The following is a 22,654-nucleotide window of genomic DNA, read 5'->3' as shown; positions in this document are numbered from 1 at the left end:
TAGAGTATGTGATAAAAAGAAAAAAAATACAACTGTACTAAAATAAGGGCTCAAATGGAAGGACAGTCCCAAGAGGCTATTAATGCAGCCTCATTTATATGGACCAAAGAGATGTACATTTTTTAAAAATTCTGGTCTTTACGTAATACTTTTGTCATTTAATTCACTCTCCATATGGGAGAATGGAGACCAAGTGCAGGAAGATGCCTAATTTGTAGTTGTACAAGGACTGGATCCTAGACATCCACTCAAGGTCTTGTAGGCTGGACCATACTAGCTCCTTTTCAGGAACAATTTCCATCACAGAAAGATAGTTCAGAGGAGATGAACATCTTTTTCAGCCAGCCCAGAAATGTGTCACCCAAGAACATAATTATAGCCCAAACAGTCTGGACAAATGATTTCCGCTTTGCTCAGAGGAGAGAAACACTGGGAAAATTAACATGGCACCATCAGCTCAGAATAACTATACAAAATCTAAGTTTGTATGTCTGGGCTAAACCACACAGGAGGACTGAATGACCAACTTAAGTAACAGCTGAAACTTTTGCCAGGCCACTGCTAATATGCTTGAGGGGAACCATAGAGACAATGCCTGAAGGGTAAGGAAGTCATTTCTGAATGTTGAAGGCAATCTACCATCTCATGGGGGAAAGGGCATAAGGAACATGTGATCACTACTGTTTAAGTTAGACAAGCGGCAGGCAGCACAGTGCCTCTTCTGATAATCTAGTCTTAAATGCATTATTGGGTCTTGTGAGTAGAAGTTACTGGTGAACTACCCTGGCCTCAGTCCTTGAGGAGTTCCAGTTCAGGAGAGTAACACAGAACAGAGAAGAAGGAAAGGGAAAGAGGGACAAACCTCAATAGTCATAAAAAGTTCCTGGGGGGCAGGGAAGACCCCAAAATCATGATTGCAGGAAGTCCAAGATGTTCATGAAAAGAAAAGAAAAACTGAACACAAAATAGCATTTTCTCCCCTCAAAGAAAAAAATGATGTGATTGCAAAACAAAAATTCTCTCAGTTTGTGCTGCTTTTAGGTCACAACCGGCTGACCATTGTCCTATGAACAGACAGCCCCGCTCCTATGAACAGACAGCCCCGCTACTATGCATCACCACAAAGCACACCAGGGAAATAAGCATGATAACCATGGCTGTCAAGCGGCAGCATAGAGGGGGATCTTCTTGACATTAACTGCCTCCCAATTCAGCAATGTTGTATAAAATCTGAGGCATGTTTTGCAGCTCACCTGTGTGACTTTCTCTCCCTTCCATCCCACCACCAAACTGTTAGCATGGCATACCTTGTCATTGTTCCGCAGAATCAGTGGCACTTCATAGATCTCACAAGGGGCAAAATTCTGGAAAATCACTTCAGATGGGAATGGCTGAAACAGCGACTGGTCCAGATCGACTGAAGAGAACTGAAGGGGAAAAGACAGTATGCAAGCGCCGGGGGCAATAACTGATCAAGACTGCCCCATTCCAAGGGGATCATATGACTCTTTCTCAAGGAGGGGGCATGCAAGGATCCTTAAGAAATGTATAGGGGCAGATCCTATTGGGGATACAGATGAATGGATTGCATGCATTTGGTCTGAATGGAACTTCCCTACCTCCCCACTCCTGCTGCAGCCAGAAATGCTGCATAGGTCATAGTTTGAGTGGGGGAATCAGGCATCTGCCATGGGAGGGGGGATTAGCAAAAATCACACACACACCACACACATGAACACATTCTGTTCCCGCCAGAATTCCAATAGAGAACAGTTAATTCTGCTCAATGTACATATCAGTACTGAGAACAGAATTACATTACTGCACATCAACACCAACCAATTCCGCTCAATCCCTGGGGCTCACAGGGATGCTAGAACTTGTCATAAGCAGAAGCATGATAAACCAGGGGAGAGCAGTGTAGGACAGAGAAGTTATGAGGAAAATAAACAGAAATGTCACACAAAGTTTCCTTTTTCATATAGAACCATGTCTAAAACCACATACTTCCACCTAAAAAGAAATAGAAATTTTAACTTTTAATCGTGTCTATTTTACACACCTCCTTTCTCCCAGGGCTTTTTTTATATAAAAAGGCCCAGCAGGAACTCATTTGCATATTAGGCCACACACCCTGATGCCAAACCAGTCAGAACTGCATTCCTGTGCATTCCTGCTCAGAAAAAGCCCTGACCAATATACAATGAGATAAATTCTGGCCTGCCAGAGCCTACTTTGTCAAATGTCAAACTACCAGGTGAGAGGCAGAAATTCCACAGGCAAACCTTTTCCTGGCATAGATGTGCTGGGACAGGAAAACACCTTTTGTTGACTTTCTGATTGTTCCATGGCTGCCTTATTTTGATCTAAGGAGATGTACAACACTGTTCCCATCTCCTCCATTTTACCCCTAACAACAACCCTGTGAGATAGATTGGTGGGAGAGAGTGACTGGCCCACGGTCATGGCCCATTAGGGATGTGTTCCCCAGATCCTTGTCCAACACTCTAATCTCTATACCCAGGTATTTTTTGTAGCAGGAACTCTTTTGCAAATTAGGCCACATACCCCTGATGTAGCCAATCCCTGTACTAAGAGCCCTGTAAGCTCTTGGAGGATTGGCTACATCAGGAGTCTGTGGCCTAATATGCAAAGGAGTTCCTGCTACAAAAAGCCCTGTCTATACCACACCCACTTTCTTAAAACTGAGAAGCCCAGACCAAAAGGGTTGAGCTGCAACCCTTGAACCTGTGTTGCATCATAAGCTCAGGCTGCTAGACTGTCTCTCAAAGGCCCAGACTGCACTAGGGAGGAGACCAAACCTGGAATGTCTTGGGTTTGTCAGCTTCCTCTTTCCATCCCTCACTGGTGGCCAGGGGAGACCTGGCAATCCTACCTTGTATACATCACATATAAAACTGTGGGTTGGAATACTGTATTATAGGCGAGAGAGCAAACCTAGCTTATCTCTAAATCAACAACAAACCTCAGGAAATCTTTAGTGTCCTCATCATGCAAGAGCTGAGGAGGAAACATGCAGGCCTGGGTGCTTCATGACTCTTTTGTAACATCTGAATGCAGTTCTAGAGCATTTACACATAGGGCGTTTTCGCACTGACCTTCAAGTGGCACGACCACCCTCTTCACACCGGAGGATCTGCCCGGATTTCGCACAAGAAGTGCCGGCGCACCCAAAAGAGCCGGCGACTTCCGTCGCGAAACCCGCTCAAACGGAAACCGCCAAGAAGCAGGAAAACGTTTGAGCGGGTTTCGCGACGGAAGTCGCCGGCTCTTTTGGGTGCGCCGGCACTTCTTGTGCGAAATCCGGGCAGATCCTCCGGTGTGAAGAGAGTGGTCGCGCCACTTGAAGGTCAGTGCGAAAACACCCATAGTATTTAGAGAGGTGACATTCTGCCAGACTCTCTCACTGTGGGATCACCAATGTGAAAAGGCACAGCAGTGGTTCTGATCTGGCTTCTATATAATGAAAACAATATCATAACACTTGTTTCACCTGAAGTCTGATGGCATGTCAAACACTGCCAGAAATTATTCCAAGATAATGTGACTCAGAGCTCACTTCCTCAGATGCATGAAATGTGCTCCATGTATCTAAGGAAGTGAATTTTGAGATACGAGTCACAAAAACTTATGCCGATATAAATTTTGGGGAGCTATTGGGCTTCTGGTTTTGACTGTGCTGTACGAAAGACTGATACAGCCACCCCTCTGGAATAAAAACTCTTATTTTATCATTAATCAGCTCCACGGCAGAGAAGCAAGAAGGAAGTGCTACCTTTTGGTGTGATGTTTCACTCATGTCTAGAAGCTGGACGATGCGAGGGAGGCGCATCTGATGAGTGCTTGCGAGCTTCTGCTCTGTCGTGAGAGACATCTCTTTCAGGAAGGTAGACGGAGTCAGCTGCAATTTAGAATCAAGACCACATCAGGGCCTAGTGCCCACACTGAGAACAGCTTCCTATCGCAGTGCACATGAAAGTGCTCCCTGCTGCCATGAGACATCCAAACCACCACTCATTTCTCTGCTGGAACATTTCACATTCAAATACATTGGACTTCCATTCCATGTACATTACTGGAAACAGCATTTGCTTGTGGCTTTTGTCAGATGTTTGTATGATCTCTTCACCGCACCCCACACACCTCAACTCCACCATCACTTGCTGAACAAGAGGAACAAGTAGGATTGCCTTGCCAGGTCCCCCCTGGCCATCAGCAGGGGACCAGGAGGACTAGGATTGCTAGCTCCAGGTTGGGAAACTCCTGGGGATTTAGGCTGGGAAACTCCTTGGAATTTAGGAGTGGAGTCTGGGAAGGGCTGGACTTCAGTGGAATAAAATGCCACAGAGCCCAATCTCAAAATTATCCACTTCTCCAGGGGAACTGATCTCTATAGTTTGGAAATGAGTTGTAATTCCGGGGGATCCCCAGGTCCCACCTGGAGGCTGACATCCCTAGGAACAAGCAGTTACGGACAAAACTACTAAATCCCCCAGAAACATTACAGGGAGACTGTAGGTCCTCCATAAATGTTATCAAGAGAGGGGAAACAAAATAAGGAGGGAAAAAACCAAGCACATGCACAGATTTTCAAGAGGTGAGCTGCATCCTAAAAGGCTTGTGCTCATCTGCTCCCCCTACCCTTACCCATGTTGGGGGAGTCAGTCCAGTTCCCACACACACTGGGGACCAGGACTGGATCTAAATTTTTGAGGGTGGGATTAAAAAATGATGCCCCCTTATGGGACCAATTTGGTGCCAACCCTCAGACGGTGCCCAGGGCAAGTGCCCCCTCTGCCCCCACTAAATCTGGCCCCGCCGGGACCACATTAGTTTGGATCCTTCCATTGTGAAAAGCAGCTCCTTGTCAAATCACAGCTAAAGCAAAAGGATTTTGCTTTCTCCACATTTAAAGGGTCAGTGTTCAAGCTTACCAAAAAATCAAGCCCCATAAGCCTTTTTCCCAACAAGGTACACAGAGCCTGACTAGTATTGCAGACATGCTTAACATGTGCTTATAGGGATGCCAAAGTAGCATTGCCTTCTGGAAGCTATGGGCTACCTCAGATGCATTAAACAGTAATTTTTTTCAAAATCCTAAAGGCGTGCCGAAGATTACATGAAAGAGTTCTCCTAGGCTAGGGAAAGGCTGAAGATCCCTTCTTCAATACTGACAGGGGCCACTAATAGCCACAAAAACCCGATCCCAGGCAGATGTTATCTGTCTCTCCCACAAGATCATTCTCCCATACCTCTCTCATTGACTGTCAACATACAATGGAACCACATTTGTATCAGAACATAAAAGAGCTCCTGTGAGATCAGACCAGTGATCCATCTAGTCCAGCAACCTGCTTCACACAGTACCCAACCTTTTGCCCTGGAAGGCAAACAAACAGATCATTGAGGCCAAGGCCTCTCCTGATGCTGCCTCTTAGGCACTGGGGAGTCAGAGGTTTGCTGCCTATGAATACAGAGGTTCCCTTTAATCATTGTCTATCCAACTAACATCTGTTTGATGCCTATTTTAGTGGTCTTCAGCATCATCCACTTTTAGTCAATTTCACAATTTACAGTGCAATCTTAATTGCAGTTATGCCTTTCTAATGGATTGAGAAAGATATAGTTCTACTTAGGACTGGACTGCTGATTACTTGTTGAATGAAGAAATACTTCTTGTTGTCCATCTTGAATTTATTGTCCATCACTACACTGATGGGCAAGTGACTGTTAAGCTGTTTAGGTACCCCACATCTATATTTAGAAAATAAACCTTATGTGAGTTGGAATGTACACTTTGCAATATAGTATTGTATTTTCTAACCCACATCAATGCCATTCACAAGTGAGACAGCCCAAGGGTTATTTCTAAAACCAGGCCAAGAGGAATCAAATGAGCTTAGCGCAAAGAAACATACTGGGGCATCTTTCTTCTTTTCCTCTTTGATCAGCTTCGGATTGCGAGGTGCCACGACCTTGCTCTGAAATCCTTCAGGCAACTTGCAAGATTTGTGAATTCTGTCTGTTTGCATCTCTGATTAATCTGGCAGAGCCTCTGGAATAAGAAGAGGAGATTTTAAACAGCTGAAAGGGGGGGGGGGAATCCTGTAGGACTGTCAAAGGGAAGAGGTGACTACTCAGAGGGCAAAATCACGGGAACCTGAAGCCGGGATGAAGCATGTGACTTGTTTGGGTTGGGTCTGGATGCCATCAGGAAGATTCAAAAGAAATATCTGTCTTTCGACAATCCTTAATTCCCTGAAATTCACAGTTCTTCCTGTGCTTAATTATCACCTGGTGAAAGGCTACGAAAGACTGCAAAGTACATTCCTTGGAAAGCAGATCAATTGACACCCTGTGCAAAAGCAAAAGTAAAAAAAAAGCAACCTCAAGATCTAATAAACCATCATCTCTGGAAAGGCAAAGCCAGGGAGTTTACACTCATAGCCAGCCTCCTTCTCTTCTTTTGCCCAGGTATCATCTCCTCTTCTGCATGTGATACTCAATAACCTCACATCCCTCTTCAGGCCAGACACCCTTCTGCCACTGCTGGTAATTTAAATTAGAAAAGACAGGCATGGTTCAAGAGGTGTGGCAGGTAAACATTCTGCCCACCTACCCACCCAGTCGGCCTAGGAAGATCTTCTTATTCAAAAGAACTCATAAGTTAATTCCAGGCAGTTACTGTTGTCAGATGATGGTTGAATACTAGTTTAAGTGGGGTTCTGTGAACATAAGAAGAGCCCTGCTGGATCAAGTCTGTGGTCCATCTAGTCCAGCATTCTGTCTCACACAATGATTGACCATTTACTCTGGAGGGCCAACAACAGGGCATAGAGGCCAAGGCCTCCCTCTGATGTTGGCTTCTGGCTCTGGAATTCAGAGGTTTACTACCATTGAAAGTGAGCACTCCCTTTAGTCACCATGGCTGGTAGTCACTAATAGTTCTGTCCTTCATTAATCTGTCTAGTCCCCTTTTAAAGACATTCATGTGCTGATCTATGGTTTTATTACTGATGTTCTTTCATTAATTTTCTGAGATTAAATTTTAATATATATATGGAAGCCGGGGCATTCAAGATTTACAAAGTTTTCCTTTCACCCTATGTACTGCTAATCATAAAGTGCCCAGCACCAGTGACCTATACAACTGTGTTTAATATGTATTTGTGTTTGCTGTACATATTATCCTGTCCTCATCGCATTAGTTTATACTTATGCAATACCATTTTCCACACTGTGTAACATATCATGCCTAATATGTTATGATTTGTTTGAATTTTCTGCAATCCACGTCCTATTGCATTGCTTATGAGATGTCTCAATTTACTGATTACATTGATTTGCTCTATGTAATCCACATGCTGTCTCAGTGAAAAATGCAGTCAAGAGTTAAATAATTTTTAAAAGTAAAAAAAAAAGGTTTCTTTATAGAGTATTCAGTTCTCAAATTTATCTATGTGTACACCTCTCTCTCAAGTAAACTTTTTCAAGGTAGTTCCCAATGAACTAATGTATCTATTCTATCAGGAAGACTAACCACCTGTTTTAGGAGCTAATTCAATATCTAATCATGGTTTGCAAAATTGTTGAGCGCACAGGAGTGCTTCCAGGCATATAACTGCAAGAGTTACTTTAAAAAATTAACAGAAAATAAGGAACATCTATTAATCCCTTAAATCAATATTCTTTATGAACTGGAATATTAGCAGCAACTCAACTGAAATTAAACAACATTAATTCAGGGGGGTAGCCATGTTGGTCTGAAGTAGCAGAATAAAGTTTTAGTCCAGTGGCACCTTTAAGATCAACAAAGTTTTATTCTGGGTATTGATGTGCAAGTAGAAGAAATGTGCTTCAGCATGAAAGCTTATACCATGAATAAAACTGTTGCTCTTAAAGGTGCCACTGGACTGTAACTTTGTTCTAACATTAAATAATGACTGAGCTGCCAAATTGCAGATCAGGTTGAAAATGAGATTTTTAAAGGCTTTTCTTCATAATTCTTCCTAGAGTCCATTCTGTGTAAATTATGAGTTCAGTATGGAATATGGTGATTTAGCACTCCACCCTTCTTGGGTTGCCAAAAAAATGTCTTGCCCCTTTAACAGAGACTTTGACCGATTTCGCACTCACCCTACGCTGCTCTGACGTTCCTCTTTTCAGTGCTTCCGATTTCCCACTATCTGCCCAAGGGCTTCAGCGTGCATTGCCATTTTTGCGAGGCAAAAAGAAACCGCTAAAAACCAGTTTCTCTTTGCCGCACAAAAACGGCGACGCAAGCTGAAGCTCCGGGGGCAGATGGAGGGAAATTGGGAGGACGCCACGCTGAGAAGAGTAACGTTAGAGTGTCATAAGGTGGGTGCGAAATCAGTCTTAATATGTAGAATGGGCAGTTGAAGCATTTCATAGCACAGTGATCAATAATGTCACCTGGTAAACAACATCCCATTAAGCCTCTGTTCAATGGGCAGAGCATTTTTTCATTCTTCAGGTTTCTGGCAACCCTAAGTAGGGAATGGCACAGGTTTAGGCACCAGAGAGGCCCAGGACTCCCAGCAAGCATCCAGTAATGGTTTACCTGCTGAAGGCTGCCCCGCCTTTCCCAGAGATGCCACTGAGCAGTTTTACAACTACACCTGGTCAAGTCACCAAGAAAGCCAATTCATTTTCCTGGCCCTGTAAATTCTCAGGCACAGAGCCTGCCCTTCAATCTGAGTGATGCCCCTCCCCCACAAAAAGATCCCACCAAAGTGTTTGTGGCACACTTCTCCATACCGCTGTTTCTTGACTGGGCTTAGGACGTACATGCCTCCACCACAGGGCCACTGACCTTGGAGTTTTGCCCGATTAATCACTTGAGACATACGACCACATCCAACAAATCCTAGTGTAAGGATCAGAACATTCCATATCAGGTTGTAGTTCCTGTGAATCAGCATACCTGAAAATCCTTGAGGCATCTTTACAATGCTCAGCAAAGAAAAACCAGCTCAGCTGCAGGATGCTGGCTGCTGGCCTTGCAAAAACTGTTTTTACCCGTTTCATCCCCACCCACCCCGACTAAAAGACAATGCAGCCACTTGGAAGAATTTAGCATCTCTTTTCCCATGCCCAGTGCTTTTCCTACAAATAGTCCAGAGCAACGCAAACCTATGTTTACATGAGGAAACACAGTGCTTATTTGTCATGGACACTCAGTCCTCCTAAATATTTCATCTGCCATTGTAAAATTCAGAGCAAGCATGATGAAATTGAAGACAGCCCAAGGGATGCTGGGAGTATAAACTTCCATCTTATTATTTCATTTATTTATAATCCACTCTTCTTGCCACCTGGATCCTAAGTGGCTTACATCATTCTTCTTCATTTTATCCTAACAAGAATCCTGTGAGGTATGCTACACTGAGAGAAAGTGACTAGACGTAGGGTCACCCAGACTTTCATGGGCAGAATGGTCATGGGCAGGGGGTTTTTTTTTAGTAGGAACGCACAGGAACACGGTTCCAGCTGGCTTGGCATCGGGGGTGTGTGTGTGTGGCCTAACATGCAAATGAGTTCCTGCTGGGCTTTTTCTACAAAAAACCCCCTGGTCATGGGGAAAGGAGGAAAAGGTAACAACATGGTCCGGACTGAGAAAGATTCAGTGTTTGCCAGCCATATGGTATCCCTTTCCCCAGGCTTTGGTGCAATTTTTCTAAAAAGACTTCAGTGAAGCAGGTTCAGAAAGACTGCCACAAAACCAGAGAAAATCTGGAAAGCATACAAGAACACTGTAATGTAATGCTATGTGGAAGCATAAAAAACCCACTTCCTCTTAGCACCAAAGCCAAACTAAACAATCTGTTTAGAAGCCTCCTGGGTACCAACACCTTATTCTAATTCATCTCTCCTTGGCCTGCTTCAGCTCTTTGAGGCAGACTCTCTTTTTTCAAGTGCCAAGCATGCTTCCCAGTAGATATAGTGGACTCAAAACTCCTGGTGATTTGAGGGTGGAGCCTGGGGAGGACAGGGACCTCAGTGGAGTACAATGCCACAGAGTCCACCCTCCAAAGCATAAATTTTCTCCAGGGGAACTGATCTGTGTAGTCTGCAGATGAGATGTAATTCCAGGGGATCCCCAGGTTCCTCCTGGAGGCTGGCACCCCTAAGGGATCCTTCATTCCATTTCAAATGAATTGATCCATATCAATTGCTAGAAGGGTTTCCAACCTCCAGATGGGGCTGGAATTCTCCCAGAATTATAACTGAACTCCAGACTACAAAGATCGGTCTGTAGAAGAAAAATAGCAGTTTCAGAGCAGTTCAGATGCTCCATGCAGCATCTAGGAGAAATGGAAGCCCCTCCCCAGGTACGACTCCCAAATCTTCAGAAATGTCCCTATCCAGAGTTGGCAATCCTAACAGCCAGCATCCAGGTCATAGTATTGCAGTCAGCCAACAGATAGCTACCGTCTTTTTCCAGATCTTTTTTCCTTCTGAATGTTTACAACATGGAGGACTCTGCAAGGCAGCAAGCAGGCATGAACGAGAGAGCACACACATTTGCAACATGTACGAAGTGGAAACCCAGGGGCAACTTTTATGCCCAAATAGCACTTGAGACTCTTACAGTTGCCAACTCCAGGTTTGGAAATAACTGGAGATTTACAGGTGGGATTTGGGAGAGTGGAGTTTAGGGAGGGGAGGGACCTTGGTAGGGCATACTGTCACTAGGGTTGCCACTTGCCAGGTCTGTGTTGGAAAATACCTGGAGACTTTGAGAGTGGATCCAGGAAAGGGTGGGGTCTGGGGAGGGGCCTCAGCATGGTACAATGCCATAAAGTCCACCCTTCAAAGTAGCCATTTTCTCCAGGGGAGCTGATCTCTGCCAGCTGGAGATCAGTTGTAAAAGCAGGAGATCTGCAGGGCCCACCTGAAGGCTGGCAACCCTAACTGTCATGCAGCCCACCATCCAAAGCAGCCATTTGCTCCAGGAGAAGTGGAATAAATGTTTTAAATAAATAAGCAATTTATGTCGTCTGGAGATCAGTTGCTAATCCAGGAGATCTCCAGCCTCCATCTGGAGGTTGGCAACCTTAGCCCTGGAGGATCAAGCAACCCCAGAGAGGAGAAAGTCATGACTGAACACTTACTTGGCTTACTTGGCGGGGCCCTTTCACCTCCTCCTGCTACCCCACCAGTTCCAACAGACACACCGGCTCCCTTTCTCTGTCAGCCAGCTGCTGTTTCCCTGGTTCCCATAGCAACTAGGCCTTCCCTCTAAGCAGGAGGCGGACACAGAACTTTGCCTGTAGGCCCGTCAGCACCATGGTAACCACTGGGTCGCTTGCCAGCACAGCCATGCCCAAGAGAGACGGGGTTGTGGCTAGGGGGGGACCAAAGGCTTCTAATGGTTGGGGGGGCAGCTTTCCTCTTTTTGCCTTAGTTTGCAAGGCAGCGTACAAGACAAAACAGGTAATACCTCTTTAAGAGAGAGTTGTGCTACTTCAGTAGTGACACCTTTTCCTGCTCCATTCAAGTAAAGATGTTCTTCACAATAAAGGCTGTGAGCTGTGCAGTGAGTCAGGAGGACACTGCACTCCAAATCTAGAATCACCTGCGCTGGGCCTACTGGGAATGAAACTGGATAAAAACCTTTATCAGAGACTTTGTGTGTGTAAATGGACAGTAGAGGCCTTTCATGGTACAGAGGTTAATAATATCTCCTGGTAAATGACATCCTGGGTGCTTTCACACTACACTGAATAATGCGTTTTGCAACTGGGTTTTTACTATGTAAGAATAGCAAAATCCAGCTGCAAAATGCATTATTTAGTGTAGTGTGAACACACCCCCTGTTAAGCCCCTATTAAAGCGAAAGGAGAGTTTTCTCTTGGCATGTTGGCAACCCTTCTTCAAGGACAACTGCTCTCAGGATTCGTGAAATAAGATCAATTAAGGAAACGCGCCTTAGCAGGTCTACTCAGTTCCATTTTACCCAAAGGGGCTTTCTCTAAATAGTGCAACCCTACAAAGACTTGCATACTTCTAAGCCCGTTCACTTCATGCATGTAACTCTGCCTAGGATTATTACACTGCAAGTGTTTTAAAGCTCTTGGAGGCAGAACTGGCCATGGTTTGTACCCTTCTTGTCCCTTCTCAGCCCTGGGGGACACATGCAGCCTGCAAAGCACCATTTCTAAACTGCACAGCCAGCTAGTCCGCCCTCAGCCTTCCCAGAGTTGAAGGAAGAAACACCCTCAAGGGCCTTGGACTGCTGCAGAGGCCTTGGAGCATCCTCTCCCTTCAGTAGCACAAAGGCCAAGGGGAGGCCATCTCAGAAGTATGGCAATTGAGTGTTGCACACTGCTGATGTGGTGCCACTCATGAATACTTTCAGGTTCAGCTCAGAAATGGACATTCCACTTGGGCTACACTACTTCTTAAGCATTCTGAGCTGGGCTGTGCCCACCAGTACAGCAGTGAAGAAACACCTTCCCAGCTGCCTGGATATCCTCATGCTACCAAATAAAAAGATGCCCCAGAAGGTTCTGTGATATTGATCCTCCTCTCCTTTATCACATAGAGAATTCTTCAGCCATGGGTAAGGAGCTTAGCATGGGGATAAGCAGAGGGGTCACAGCCAATGTTCCCTCTAGGCTGAGTTAGTGTGAGCTAGCTCACACTTTTTTAGCCTCTGGTTTACACATTTTTGTCTCAGTTCAGGAAAAATGGTCCTAGAGCAAGCTGATTTATGCAGCAGCTCACAACTTTAATGCCAGTAGCTCACAACTTTACCGCCGGTAGCTCACAAAGTAGAATTTTTGCTCACAAGACTCCACAGCTTAGAGGGAACATTGGTCACAGCGAGGAATGTCCAGCCCTCAGACAGACACCTATGCTAGAATTTACTGTGGTTCATCATTACAAGTGATAGTAACTCTGAACTTACCCAGTTCATCTAACCAATCAGGGAGCATTTCTTTGTCTTTCTCAGTTTCTCCCACTTCACGAGCCTAACCAGCTAGGAAGCATTCCTCTCTCTGACTTACTTCTGCTTTGCACACATGTTCTTGTCAAGGTCTCACCACCATAAGCACATGAAAATATTGATTTGGCTGATGTGATTGATAAATGTCTAATTTCTGCTTCCTGTTCAGCACTTGAGAGGCTAAAAGGCTCCTTTGGCTCCTGCAATCAAATAATTTCTGTACTGTGTCATCTTCAAGAGACCTTCCAATGAGTTTCCAGCCGGGTTTGAAAGGGACATGACATTTCCAGCTCAGCCCCAATAACCTTCATGGCTAAGGAGACAACCTTGAAAAATGAAACATGAAACCGGCAGTAGCTGGAAAGAAATGTTCAAGGTCAGTCAAACTGGGACTGTGCAATCTATACACATATAAGAATCTCAAAACAATGACTTGGAGTAGTTAAAGGAAAGACAAAGTTATGTGCACTGAAGGGTTTCCAAACTGCTCTTCCTCATTCCCTTTCCCAGGCAAACTTTAGCACTGAGGTAGCTTGCGCAGGAGGAGAAAGAAGGCAGCAGTGGCATAAACAATTGTGCTATTTCCCTCCCCCCCTTCCCCAACTTTCTCTTTCTGTGCCAACATAAGACATGGAAAAGGGATCTTGACACCATGACATGGCATCCTATAATTTCTTCCCCAAAGCATCTCTCCCCAAGGCCCTGGTGGGGCACCGATTTGGGCCCTCCCCCCCTCACCTCCTTGGCAAGGGAAATAGACAAGAGCAGTGGCACGGCTCCTGCGCCTCAGAGTGCATGTGCCACCCGGCCACCATCACTCAGCTTCCAGAAGCTTCTGGCACTCACCCTCATGAGCATGGGGGGAGGAAGAGTGTGGGGGCAGGGCAGGGCCTTGCCTCAGGTGCCAGATGCCCTAAAGCCAGCCCTGTCTCTCCCCAAAGTGCAGGATTGCCAACAGGTCTGGAGAAAAATATCCTGTCCCTTTAATAGCATGTGATGTATTTATATCTTTGCCATGAAAAACTTCAATTTCCTGTTTCCACACACTAAGCTTCTGGTACAGGGGCAGATCACTTATCTCCAAGTCTGTTGACAATGCTATGATAAAGCCAAAAAAGCCCATTCTGCCTTTCTTCTACATGTGAATGGAGCAGGAAGTGCTCCAGAATATCCCTGGAGGCAACGCTTTTGTGTTTGCAGGGAGCAACTGTCTGGAAACAGCTGCTCCGATTATGGCGGGATGCTTGGCTTGGAACCAACAAACATTATGTGTTTAGTTATTGGACCTAGCCCTTATGGCAGGCATTTTTGTGGCTGGATCCATTCCATATAGCAGCCGTTTTGTTGTTGCACCCACTACCTATTCTCAGAATTCCCAAAGCACCTGCAGTTGGGTACCTCTGATGTAGAACTTGTGTGTGGAGCTCTTGGGTGGAAGTGGAAGGAGAGAGATGACAGCACACCAGGGCTTTGTTTGTAGAACAAGCCCAGCAGGAACTCATTTTCATATTAGGCCACCCCCCCTGATATCACCATTGTTTTACATGGGGCTTTTTGGTAAAAAAAAGCCCAGCAGGGACTAATTTGCATATCAAGCCACACGCCTTGACACCAAGCCAGTCGGAACTGCGTTCCTACGTGTTCCTTTGCCAAAAAAAGCCCTGCAGCACACCGTCCAGCACTTCACTGATGAAAATATGGATGCTCCTGACTCTGAGCATAAGCAGGTGGGGCAGTGGATGAAGTCTGTCAACCAAACCACACTATACATTATCAGTCTAAAAGGAACAGGAGAAGAAGACTGTCCTATCCTGATCAGCCCCTGATCAGTGCCTACTTGCAAATTATGCATCCCAGAGAATGAAGGAGATCACAATTTAGGCTTGCCATTCTCCAGGTCCTGGCAGGAGAGCCCCTGGTTTTGCAGGCTCCTCCCTGCCAGCAGCCAGCTGGCCAATGGGGGGAAGCCCCCCCCCCAGCAGCTTCCATGTGCCTTTAAATCTTGGCAAGGTTAGGAAACACTTGCAAACTTGTTTCCAAATGTATATATGCCTTTAAATCAGCCAAGGAGAGTTGAAGGGGGGGGGGGGGATGCAGGTAGAACCATGTGGCTATAAATCAGCCTGTAAGAAAAACAGAGGAACCAGCACAGTCTTGGATTTACTTTAGAAGTTGTTTCTACAGTAAAATGGATCTGATTATGGGAGGGAGGGAAATTCCACCCCTAGGCTGTTCTCCCTTTGTGTTCCTGTATTTGAAGAAGCTGGTTGAAATACAGCAGATTGTATTCAACAGCTCCCAGTTAGTAAATTACCCCGGTGAGATCACACAAAAGTGTGGGCTTGCAAACTGTGTTTATTTTGGCTGTTTTTTGTAAGTGTGTGCCTGTGTGTCCCTTAAAAAAGTCATGCTTTGAACTGCTTCCAAAGCCTGACAAGGGAACTTGTGGGGGTATAACAAATTTCACTTTCACTTAGTGGAAGTGCAGCTGCCAGGGTAGGCAAAAAAAGAGGATGAGGAAACAAAGACAGGGGAACTGCATTGCTGTACATTTATTTATAGAGAATGGGAAAGTCACCGGGCTCCACCCCCAAAGTCCCCAGATATTTTCTGAGTCACACCTGGCAACCCTAACTGCAATGGCATCAGGAGTGAAGATGACAGAGCCTGATCTCGTCAGATCTAGGAAACCAAGAAGGATCAGTACTTGGGAGACCACCAAGGAAGACTTTGCAAAGGAAAGCCACAGCAAACTATCTCTGCTTCTCACTTACCTTGAAAATGAGAGGGAAGGGCGGGATATAAATCTGATAAAATAAGATAAAAATAAAGCTCCTTGCAAGAGTAGCCATGTCAGTTGCAACTTGTAGGCACTTAACATATGTAGACTGGCATCAGAGCAAGCCTGGTGTAAGAAGGAAATGAAATTATCTGGGACTACTTTTCTGCTCTTTCGACCTCTCTTTTCAGCTCTGACAACATGTAAAATGGTCGTCATGGAGAGGGCTTCTGGGTATGTACAGAGCATCTTTCCACTCCTATCAAATAGACATAAGCAGCCAATCCTCTTGCTTGGCATCAGAGGCAAGCAAGGCCATGTTGTTAGTGTATTCCAGAGTAGAAATTGGGAGCGGTGACTATGAATCTTCATGTAATTATGCAAAGTAGAAGTTCTCCTTTCATTCATCCTCACAATATCCATGACTAAATCATTGCTTCTATTCTACAGCTGGAGAGGACAGAGATGGGGTGTGTAGGAGAGAGATAATAACTATTCCTCTTTAACAGACAATACTTGTTCCCGTGCCAATAACTGAGGCCCCCAAAGGCACCGCCCACATCCAAAAGGGAGACTGTAGCACATTCAGGGCAAATCCCAAGAGATGTAGAAAAATATCCTGTTCCTTTTCATGTCCCCATGAAAGGGAAAGCCTCACTATAGAGGAAAAAGTGGGGCTTTGCATTGAGGTTATTTTCCTTTTCCTTCTTTATGGAGCACCTACTCGTCGCTCTCTAGTAATAAATTTGGTGCTCCTGTGCGGCATTATGGAACCACCAGGGAGCCCAAGATGCTTCTTTATGTTTCAGGACATTTTTTGGCTTGTAGGGAAAAAAGGGAAAAATAAGGAGACTGAATGGGAAGCAGCCTTCAGTTTGACTGATGACAAGCTGAGTCTTTCAGCCCAACCAAGTTGCCTTCAGTTCTCCTATGAAAGGTCTTCAAGAGGGAGTTGCTAAATGTGCAGGGTGGGGAGGGGCTAGCTATGCATGCTACTCTTTGGGAGTCACGCAATGTTGCACATCAGGAGGAAGAAGCAGGAAAGAAAGAAGAGGAAGGGGAAAGTGGCCTACTCAGACCTCTCACAGTTCCAAGTATCATGGAGGGGAAATTATTGGAGGGAGCACAGTCTGAGGCACACATGCTCCAACACAATTCCCGGCATGCTGTCAGCATTCAAGCTAGAATTAGTACTGGTGTGTGTGCGTGTACTCATAAAGCACTCAACAGCTTAATATCTTCAAACAGGGTGGGTAGGGTTGTCAGGTCTGTGTTGGAAAATACCTAGGGACTTTGGGGGTGAGGCTGGGAGAGGACAGGGTTTGGAGAGGGGAGGGGTCTCAGAATGGTACAAGGCCATAGAGTCCACCCTTCAAAGCAGTCGTTTTCTCCAGGGGAGCTGCTCTCTGCCAGCTGGAGATCAGTTGTAAAAGCAGATCCCCAGGGCCCACCACAAAATCAGCCTGATGCAAGAAAGGAGAGCCCCAGGCAAGTGAGGCCTGCTTGGGCTGGCTAGAGATCCAGGAGCTGTCCTGGGCTGCCACCACCCCAGTCAAAAGGCCAGCAAACCACCTGCTGCCCAAAATCACATAAGAAGAGGAGAAGAGGTGGTGCAGGCTTCTCCAGGGGTTAAAGAGAGCTGCTGGGGGCATAGCAAAGCCCCGGCTGGCTGCCCATTCTTCTACTCCAGGGATTGTTATGCAGCTACACCTACTATTCAATGGACAAGGTAGGTGGGGAGGAAGAAGGGGAACCATCAGAAAGGTTCAGGAGCTGTGCTCCAGTGATCTCCTGCTGAATCTGAGACCTGTTTGTGTCTCTTTGAAGAGTCTGGAATATTTGTAATACTTTTGGTATCTGTTTGAGAGACGGTTTGAGCATAACATTTTGGATTGACCTTGTTTAGGACTGGACGGTATGTATTGTGTATGGATTAGTGAATTTCCCTATTCTTTGTGATTCCATTATTGGTTTCATGGCACACGTCTTGAAGTATTTGTTAATGCAACAAAATAATATAATTTACTTTAGTCTTTCTGATATGATTTGCTTTATTGTTTGTGCCTATACCAGATTATTATAATTTTTCAAAGGATCATGGCAAGGTAAGCTCTGGCACTTGGTAACCTCACGCTTTCCTGCCTTATGTTTCTGGGAAGGAAACTCTCCAGAAGTTTGTCATGCTGCTCCTTGTGGGTCCCCCCACTGGATTAACCTTTGAAATCAACGGCTCGGTTCTACAGCTGGGGAGACAGACGCTACTGACCATCATCTGTTTGGTGTTGTTTGCATTCTGATGTGCCTTGTCAGAGCTCTGCTATTCCCCTGTTTGCAAACTTCCTCCTGCCCTGTAACCATTTTCATTAAGGAGGAAACCCAAACAGATGGAAACACAAAACGAGCTGCTGGCTCAGGCAGCTGAACTCATTACCCTCCTTCCAACTCCTCCTTGCGACAAATGAGAGCTGAAGGTTGCAACAGGCTTCGCTGGAAGCAATAACTGCAAACCAAGAGGAGGCAAGAGGTGAGCACAGAAGTGGGCCAGAAAGAATCTGAGGGGACCTCGCAAAAGCCTCTTCATATATTGCACAGTACATGGGGTAGGATAGGTCAACACTGTTGCACATGTGTGTGCATGCAATATGTATGTATGTGTCCTATGCATGCAGTACCCCATTAGGATCAGAGCTATGCTACATGTGGAGAAGGGGCCTTTCCCCCTGTATCCTTTGCCCAGCCTGAAACAGTCCTGGGAGTGGTGCTATTGAGAGAAACCAATATGCATCCCAGGGAACAAGTTGTTGCCCCAGATACAGCCCCCTCTGGGAGTGTTTCAAGTTGGAAGAATGGTGCAGGTGGGAAGGCTGAAGCCCCTTCTCCACATGTACCATGGCCATGATCCTAATTGAGTAGTACATGCACAGAAACCCTAACACCTTTCCATTGGACCCAATCACCTTTCTATTGGACTGCAAAATGTTCATGCATTTTCACACTGTTACCTGGGAATTATAAGTTCTGAGCAAGTTCCAACATGATGAAAGCTGTTGACCAATAAATGCTGCCCTCCTGCACTGGTGCAACACCAGCTCATGCATTTATATATATATATGTATGTATTAAAAGGTAAAGGTAGTACCCTGTGCAAGCACCAGTCATTTTTGACCCTGGGGTGATGTTGCTTTCACAACGTTTTCACGGCAGACTTTTTACAGGGTGGTTTGCCATTGCCTTCCCCAGTCATCTACACTTTCCCCCCAGCAAGCTGGGTACTCATTTTACCAAAAGGATGGAAGGCTGAGTCAACTTGGAGCCAACTACCTGAACCAGCTTCTGCTGGGATTGAACTCAGGTCGTGAGCAGAGGGCTCCGACTGCAGTACTGCAGCATTACCACTCTGCGCCACAGGGCTTGGTAATATATGTCTTACCAGCCCATGAAGTCTTAGTAACATATATCCAACTGACAAGACTCAAGTCCTGCTGTCTGTGATCCACCTGCAGAGGGGAGGCAGATGGTGACAGAAGACAGGGCAGCACCTTGCTTTTGAAATGCTCTTCTCCTTGAAGCTCATCTGCTACCTACCTTATTGTCCTTGAAATGCCTGGCCTCTTTTTACCAAGGCTTTTAACCTGAAGGGTTTTTATCTTTTTAAAGCTGATTTTATGGTCTGATTCTGGATTGAGGGACTGTTTGATGCATACTATTTAGTTGTTGTGTCATATTGTTTTATGACGCTTTGCTTGTTTTGGCTGCTTGTTTTATTATTGATATTGTCTTTTACAAATGATTTATTTTATTTTATTTTATTTTATTTTTATTTATTTGAGATTTATATCCCGCCCTTCCCACAAGTGGCTCAGGGCGGCTGTGGCTTTCTCTTTGTGGCTTTATTCTGTGGCTTTCTCTTTGTGAGCTGCCTCAAGTACATCTCAGCATAATAGAGTCACCAGCCATCTACCAGCAACTCCCAAGAACTTCTGAAGGCAGAGTATGGTGATGTTGCAGCATGTGATGCCACTACACCATTTCCAGTTACATACCCAGGAATAACATCACAGTGACACTTTAGGGATTTTACAAATCTATGGTTAAAATCATAGAGATTTTGGGACGTCCTAGAATGTCACTGTGACACGAGGATATCACTTCTGGATATGTAACTGAAAGCGAATTTGTGACACCACATTTCCTCATTTTGCTCCCACTACACCCCCAAGGAGCAGCGAGAATTCAAGCCCATGGGTCAGAACTCTCCTGCTATAGTGGGACCAACTGCTGTATTGAACGTTGCCACTATGGCATTGCAAATTTACCTGAAATGCTGCTTGTTCTGAAATGTGAGGAAATTGAGGCAATACATCTTAAAAGTAGCATCCAGATTTGTATCACATGAGCTCTAAAACAATCAACTGAAACTGGAGAGTATATAATCAGATAAATCATTCAAAGGCCTGTTGGAATAAAAATTATACGTTTCTACTGTGGACAAAGTTGCCAACTGCCTGGGACAAAAAACTGTCCCTTTAATTGAGGCTTAATAGGAAGCTACTTACCTGCATGACATGAAAAGGTTCCACTGCCGAATTCTATGCTTTAAGCCTCTATTTAAGGGACAGGTTGTTTTTCTCCAGGACTGTTGGCAGCCATGGCTCTGGAAGTCCTGCAAAGATGGCATGTGTCATTCTCTATTTATTTATGAGGTTTTGATGCTGCCTTTCCAGAGTCCTACTAGAGGCAGCTTACAATAAAATCATCACAGTTTACCAATATAAACAAAAGAAGCCATTAAAACAAACTTTCAGCTTTTTTTTGGGGGGGGGGGGAGTTTCATAGCCTGGGTAGGGTTGCCAACTTCCAAGTTGGACTTGGAGATCTCCTGAAATTACAACCAGTCTCCAGACTACAGATATCAGTTCACCTGGAGAAAATGACTGCTTTGGAGGGAAGACTATGGTATTATACACTCTTGATGTCCCTCTCCTCTCCAAACTCCACCCTCAAAATCTCCAGAAATCTCCTAGCCTGGAGTTGACAACCTCAAGCCTAGACGTAGCTATTGAGAATGGGCCTCCCATGAGTAGGGTTGCCAAGTCTAATTCAAGAAATATCTTAGGACTTTGGGGGTGGAGCCAAGATCAAGGCTGTGACAAGCATAATTGAACTCCAAAGGGAGTTCCGGCCATCACATTTAAAGGGACGGCACACCATTTCAATGCCTTCCTTCCATAGGAAATAATGGATAGGGGCACCTTCTTTTGGGGCTCATAGAATTGGACCCCCTGGTTCAATCCTTTTGAAACTTGGAAGGTATTTTGGGGAGAGGCACTAGATGCTATACTGAAAATTTGGCACCTCTACCTCAAAAAACAGTCCCCCCCCAGAGCCCCCGATACCCATGGATCAATTCCCCATCATTCCCTATGGGAATTGTTCATGGAGGTGCATGATGGCTGTGGGGGAGGGGCTTCCCCTGCCAGCCAGCTGGCTGGGGGAGGGGGGAAGTCTGTAAAACCAGGAGATCCCCCTCTGGGACCTGGGGATTGGGAAGCCTACCCATGAGCAGGGGTTGTTTTGTAGAAAAATAGGTTGCGGAGCTCATTAGCGTAACTCATTACCATATGCCACCTCCCCACCAGACAAAAGCAACCTGATGCAAGAAAGGAGAGCCCTGGACGAGTGAGGCCTGCTTGGGCTGGCTAGATATCCAGCCAGCCCAAGCAGACCTTGTTCACTTGGGGGCTCTCCTGGGCTGTCCCTCTCAATCAAAAGGCCAGCAAGCCACCCACCGCCCAGAATCACATAAGAAGTGGAGAAGGGGTGGTTCAGGCTTCTCCAGGGGTTAATGAGGGCTTCTGGGGGCATGGCGAAGCTCCTGGTGGCTGGCTGGCTGCCCACTCTCCTAATCCAGGGATTGTTATGCAGCTGTACCTACTATTCAATGGACAATGAGGAGGAAGAGGTGGAACCCTCAGAAAGGTTCAGGTGCTGCACTCCTGTGAGCTCCTGCAGAATCTGAGGCCTGCCCACGAGGCCTGCTAATCTAACTTCAAATTGTGCAGGTTCACAGAGGAGAACCCCATGCACTCGACTCAAGGCCTAGCAGGTTGATACAGATGGAGGCAGCCTTTGGATATTTAGGGCTTTAAACCTAGTAGCATAAATTGTCCCCAGGCTCTGGTACTAAGTCCTGCTTACTACCCCCAGTGCACACTGTACCAGAAGGAAACTGGCTGACAAGAGGAGGAGAGCAGAAAGGTTCATCTTACATTGCCTAGAGTAAAAGCATCACCACTTGCTTTAGCAGCTTGACTCCCGCCCCCCCCCCCCCCAAAAGGAACGTTTGCAACTGTTTTCAAATTATTTAAATCTGCAGAGCCCACGTCTTCCTAGGCTGAACAGAGTCCATGCAAAAGCATCCACAGCTGCAGATTTTCTAGCTAACCTGGTCTATCATAGTGAATCACATCCAATGCTAATTTCTGCTCCTCGCCCCCCCACCCCCCGCCCATTATTGTGCATAATGACAAGTGAGGGCAGCTGCCATGCACTGCCTGCCTAGTTCCTTTCCTGAAGTACAACATTTAGGCAATCACTAGTGCAGATATGACATGGCATGAGAAAAGGAGGAGGAAAGTTTCCTCCCTCTTGTGGACAGAAATCCCAGTAAGGCGATATTGAGGCTGGAGCTGCTTAGAATATCCAAGACAGTGCAGTTTGCCTCTTCTTGGGAAGCTGAAAACATTCTTTGAAAGAACAAGAACAGAGGGCAAAGAGCTTATACTTAAGACCCTTCTGTATCAGGAATAAGGTTGCCAACTGCCAGGCAGGACCACCCTGGAGATATTCTGCAACTGATCTCCAGACTACAAAGATCAGTT

General features: G+C 45.6%; 1 protein-coding gene across 1 annotated transcript in view; it reads right to left on the bottom strand.

Annotated features, from left to right (window-relative positions):
• HYDIN (HYDIN axonemal central pair apparatus protein) overlaps nt 1-11,257 on the bottom strand; it is a 234,138-nt gene extending 222,881 nt beyond the window's left edge. Inside the window, 4 exon segments of the mRNA XM_060253816.1 lie at nt 1,308-1,427; nt 3,797-3,922; nt 5,940-6,076; nt 11,166-11,257. Coding sequence (XP_060109799.1) covers nt 1,308-1,427; nt 3,797-3,922; nt 5,940-6,053 — 360 coding nt within the window. The 5' untranslated portion in view covers nt 6,054-6,076; nt 11,166-11,257.
• Between the last annotated feature and the right edge of the window lie 11,397 nt (nt 11,258-22,654).

This window comes from Heteronotia binoei, chromosome 14 (assembly GCF_032191835.1).
Source record: "Heteronotia binoei isolate CCM8104 ecotype False Entrance Well chromosome 14, APGP_CSIRO_Hbin_v1, whole genome shotgun sequence".
Lineage (NCBI taxonomy): Eukaryota > Metazoa > Chordata > Lepidosauria > Squamata > Gekkonidae > Heteronotia > Heteronotia binoei.
Note: the sequence above shows the minus strand (reverse complement) of the source record. Positions and strands in the feature narration are given on the sequence as shown.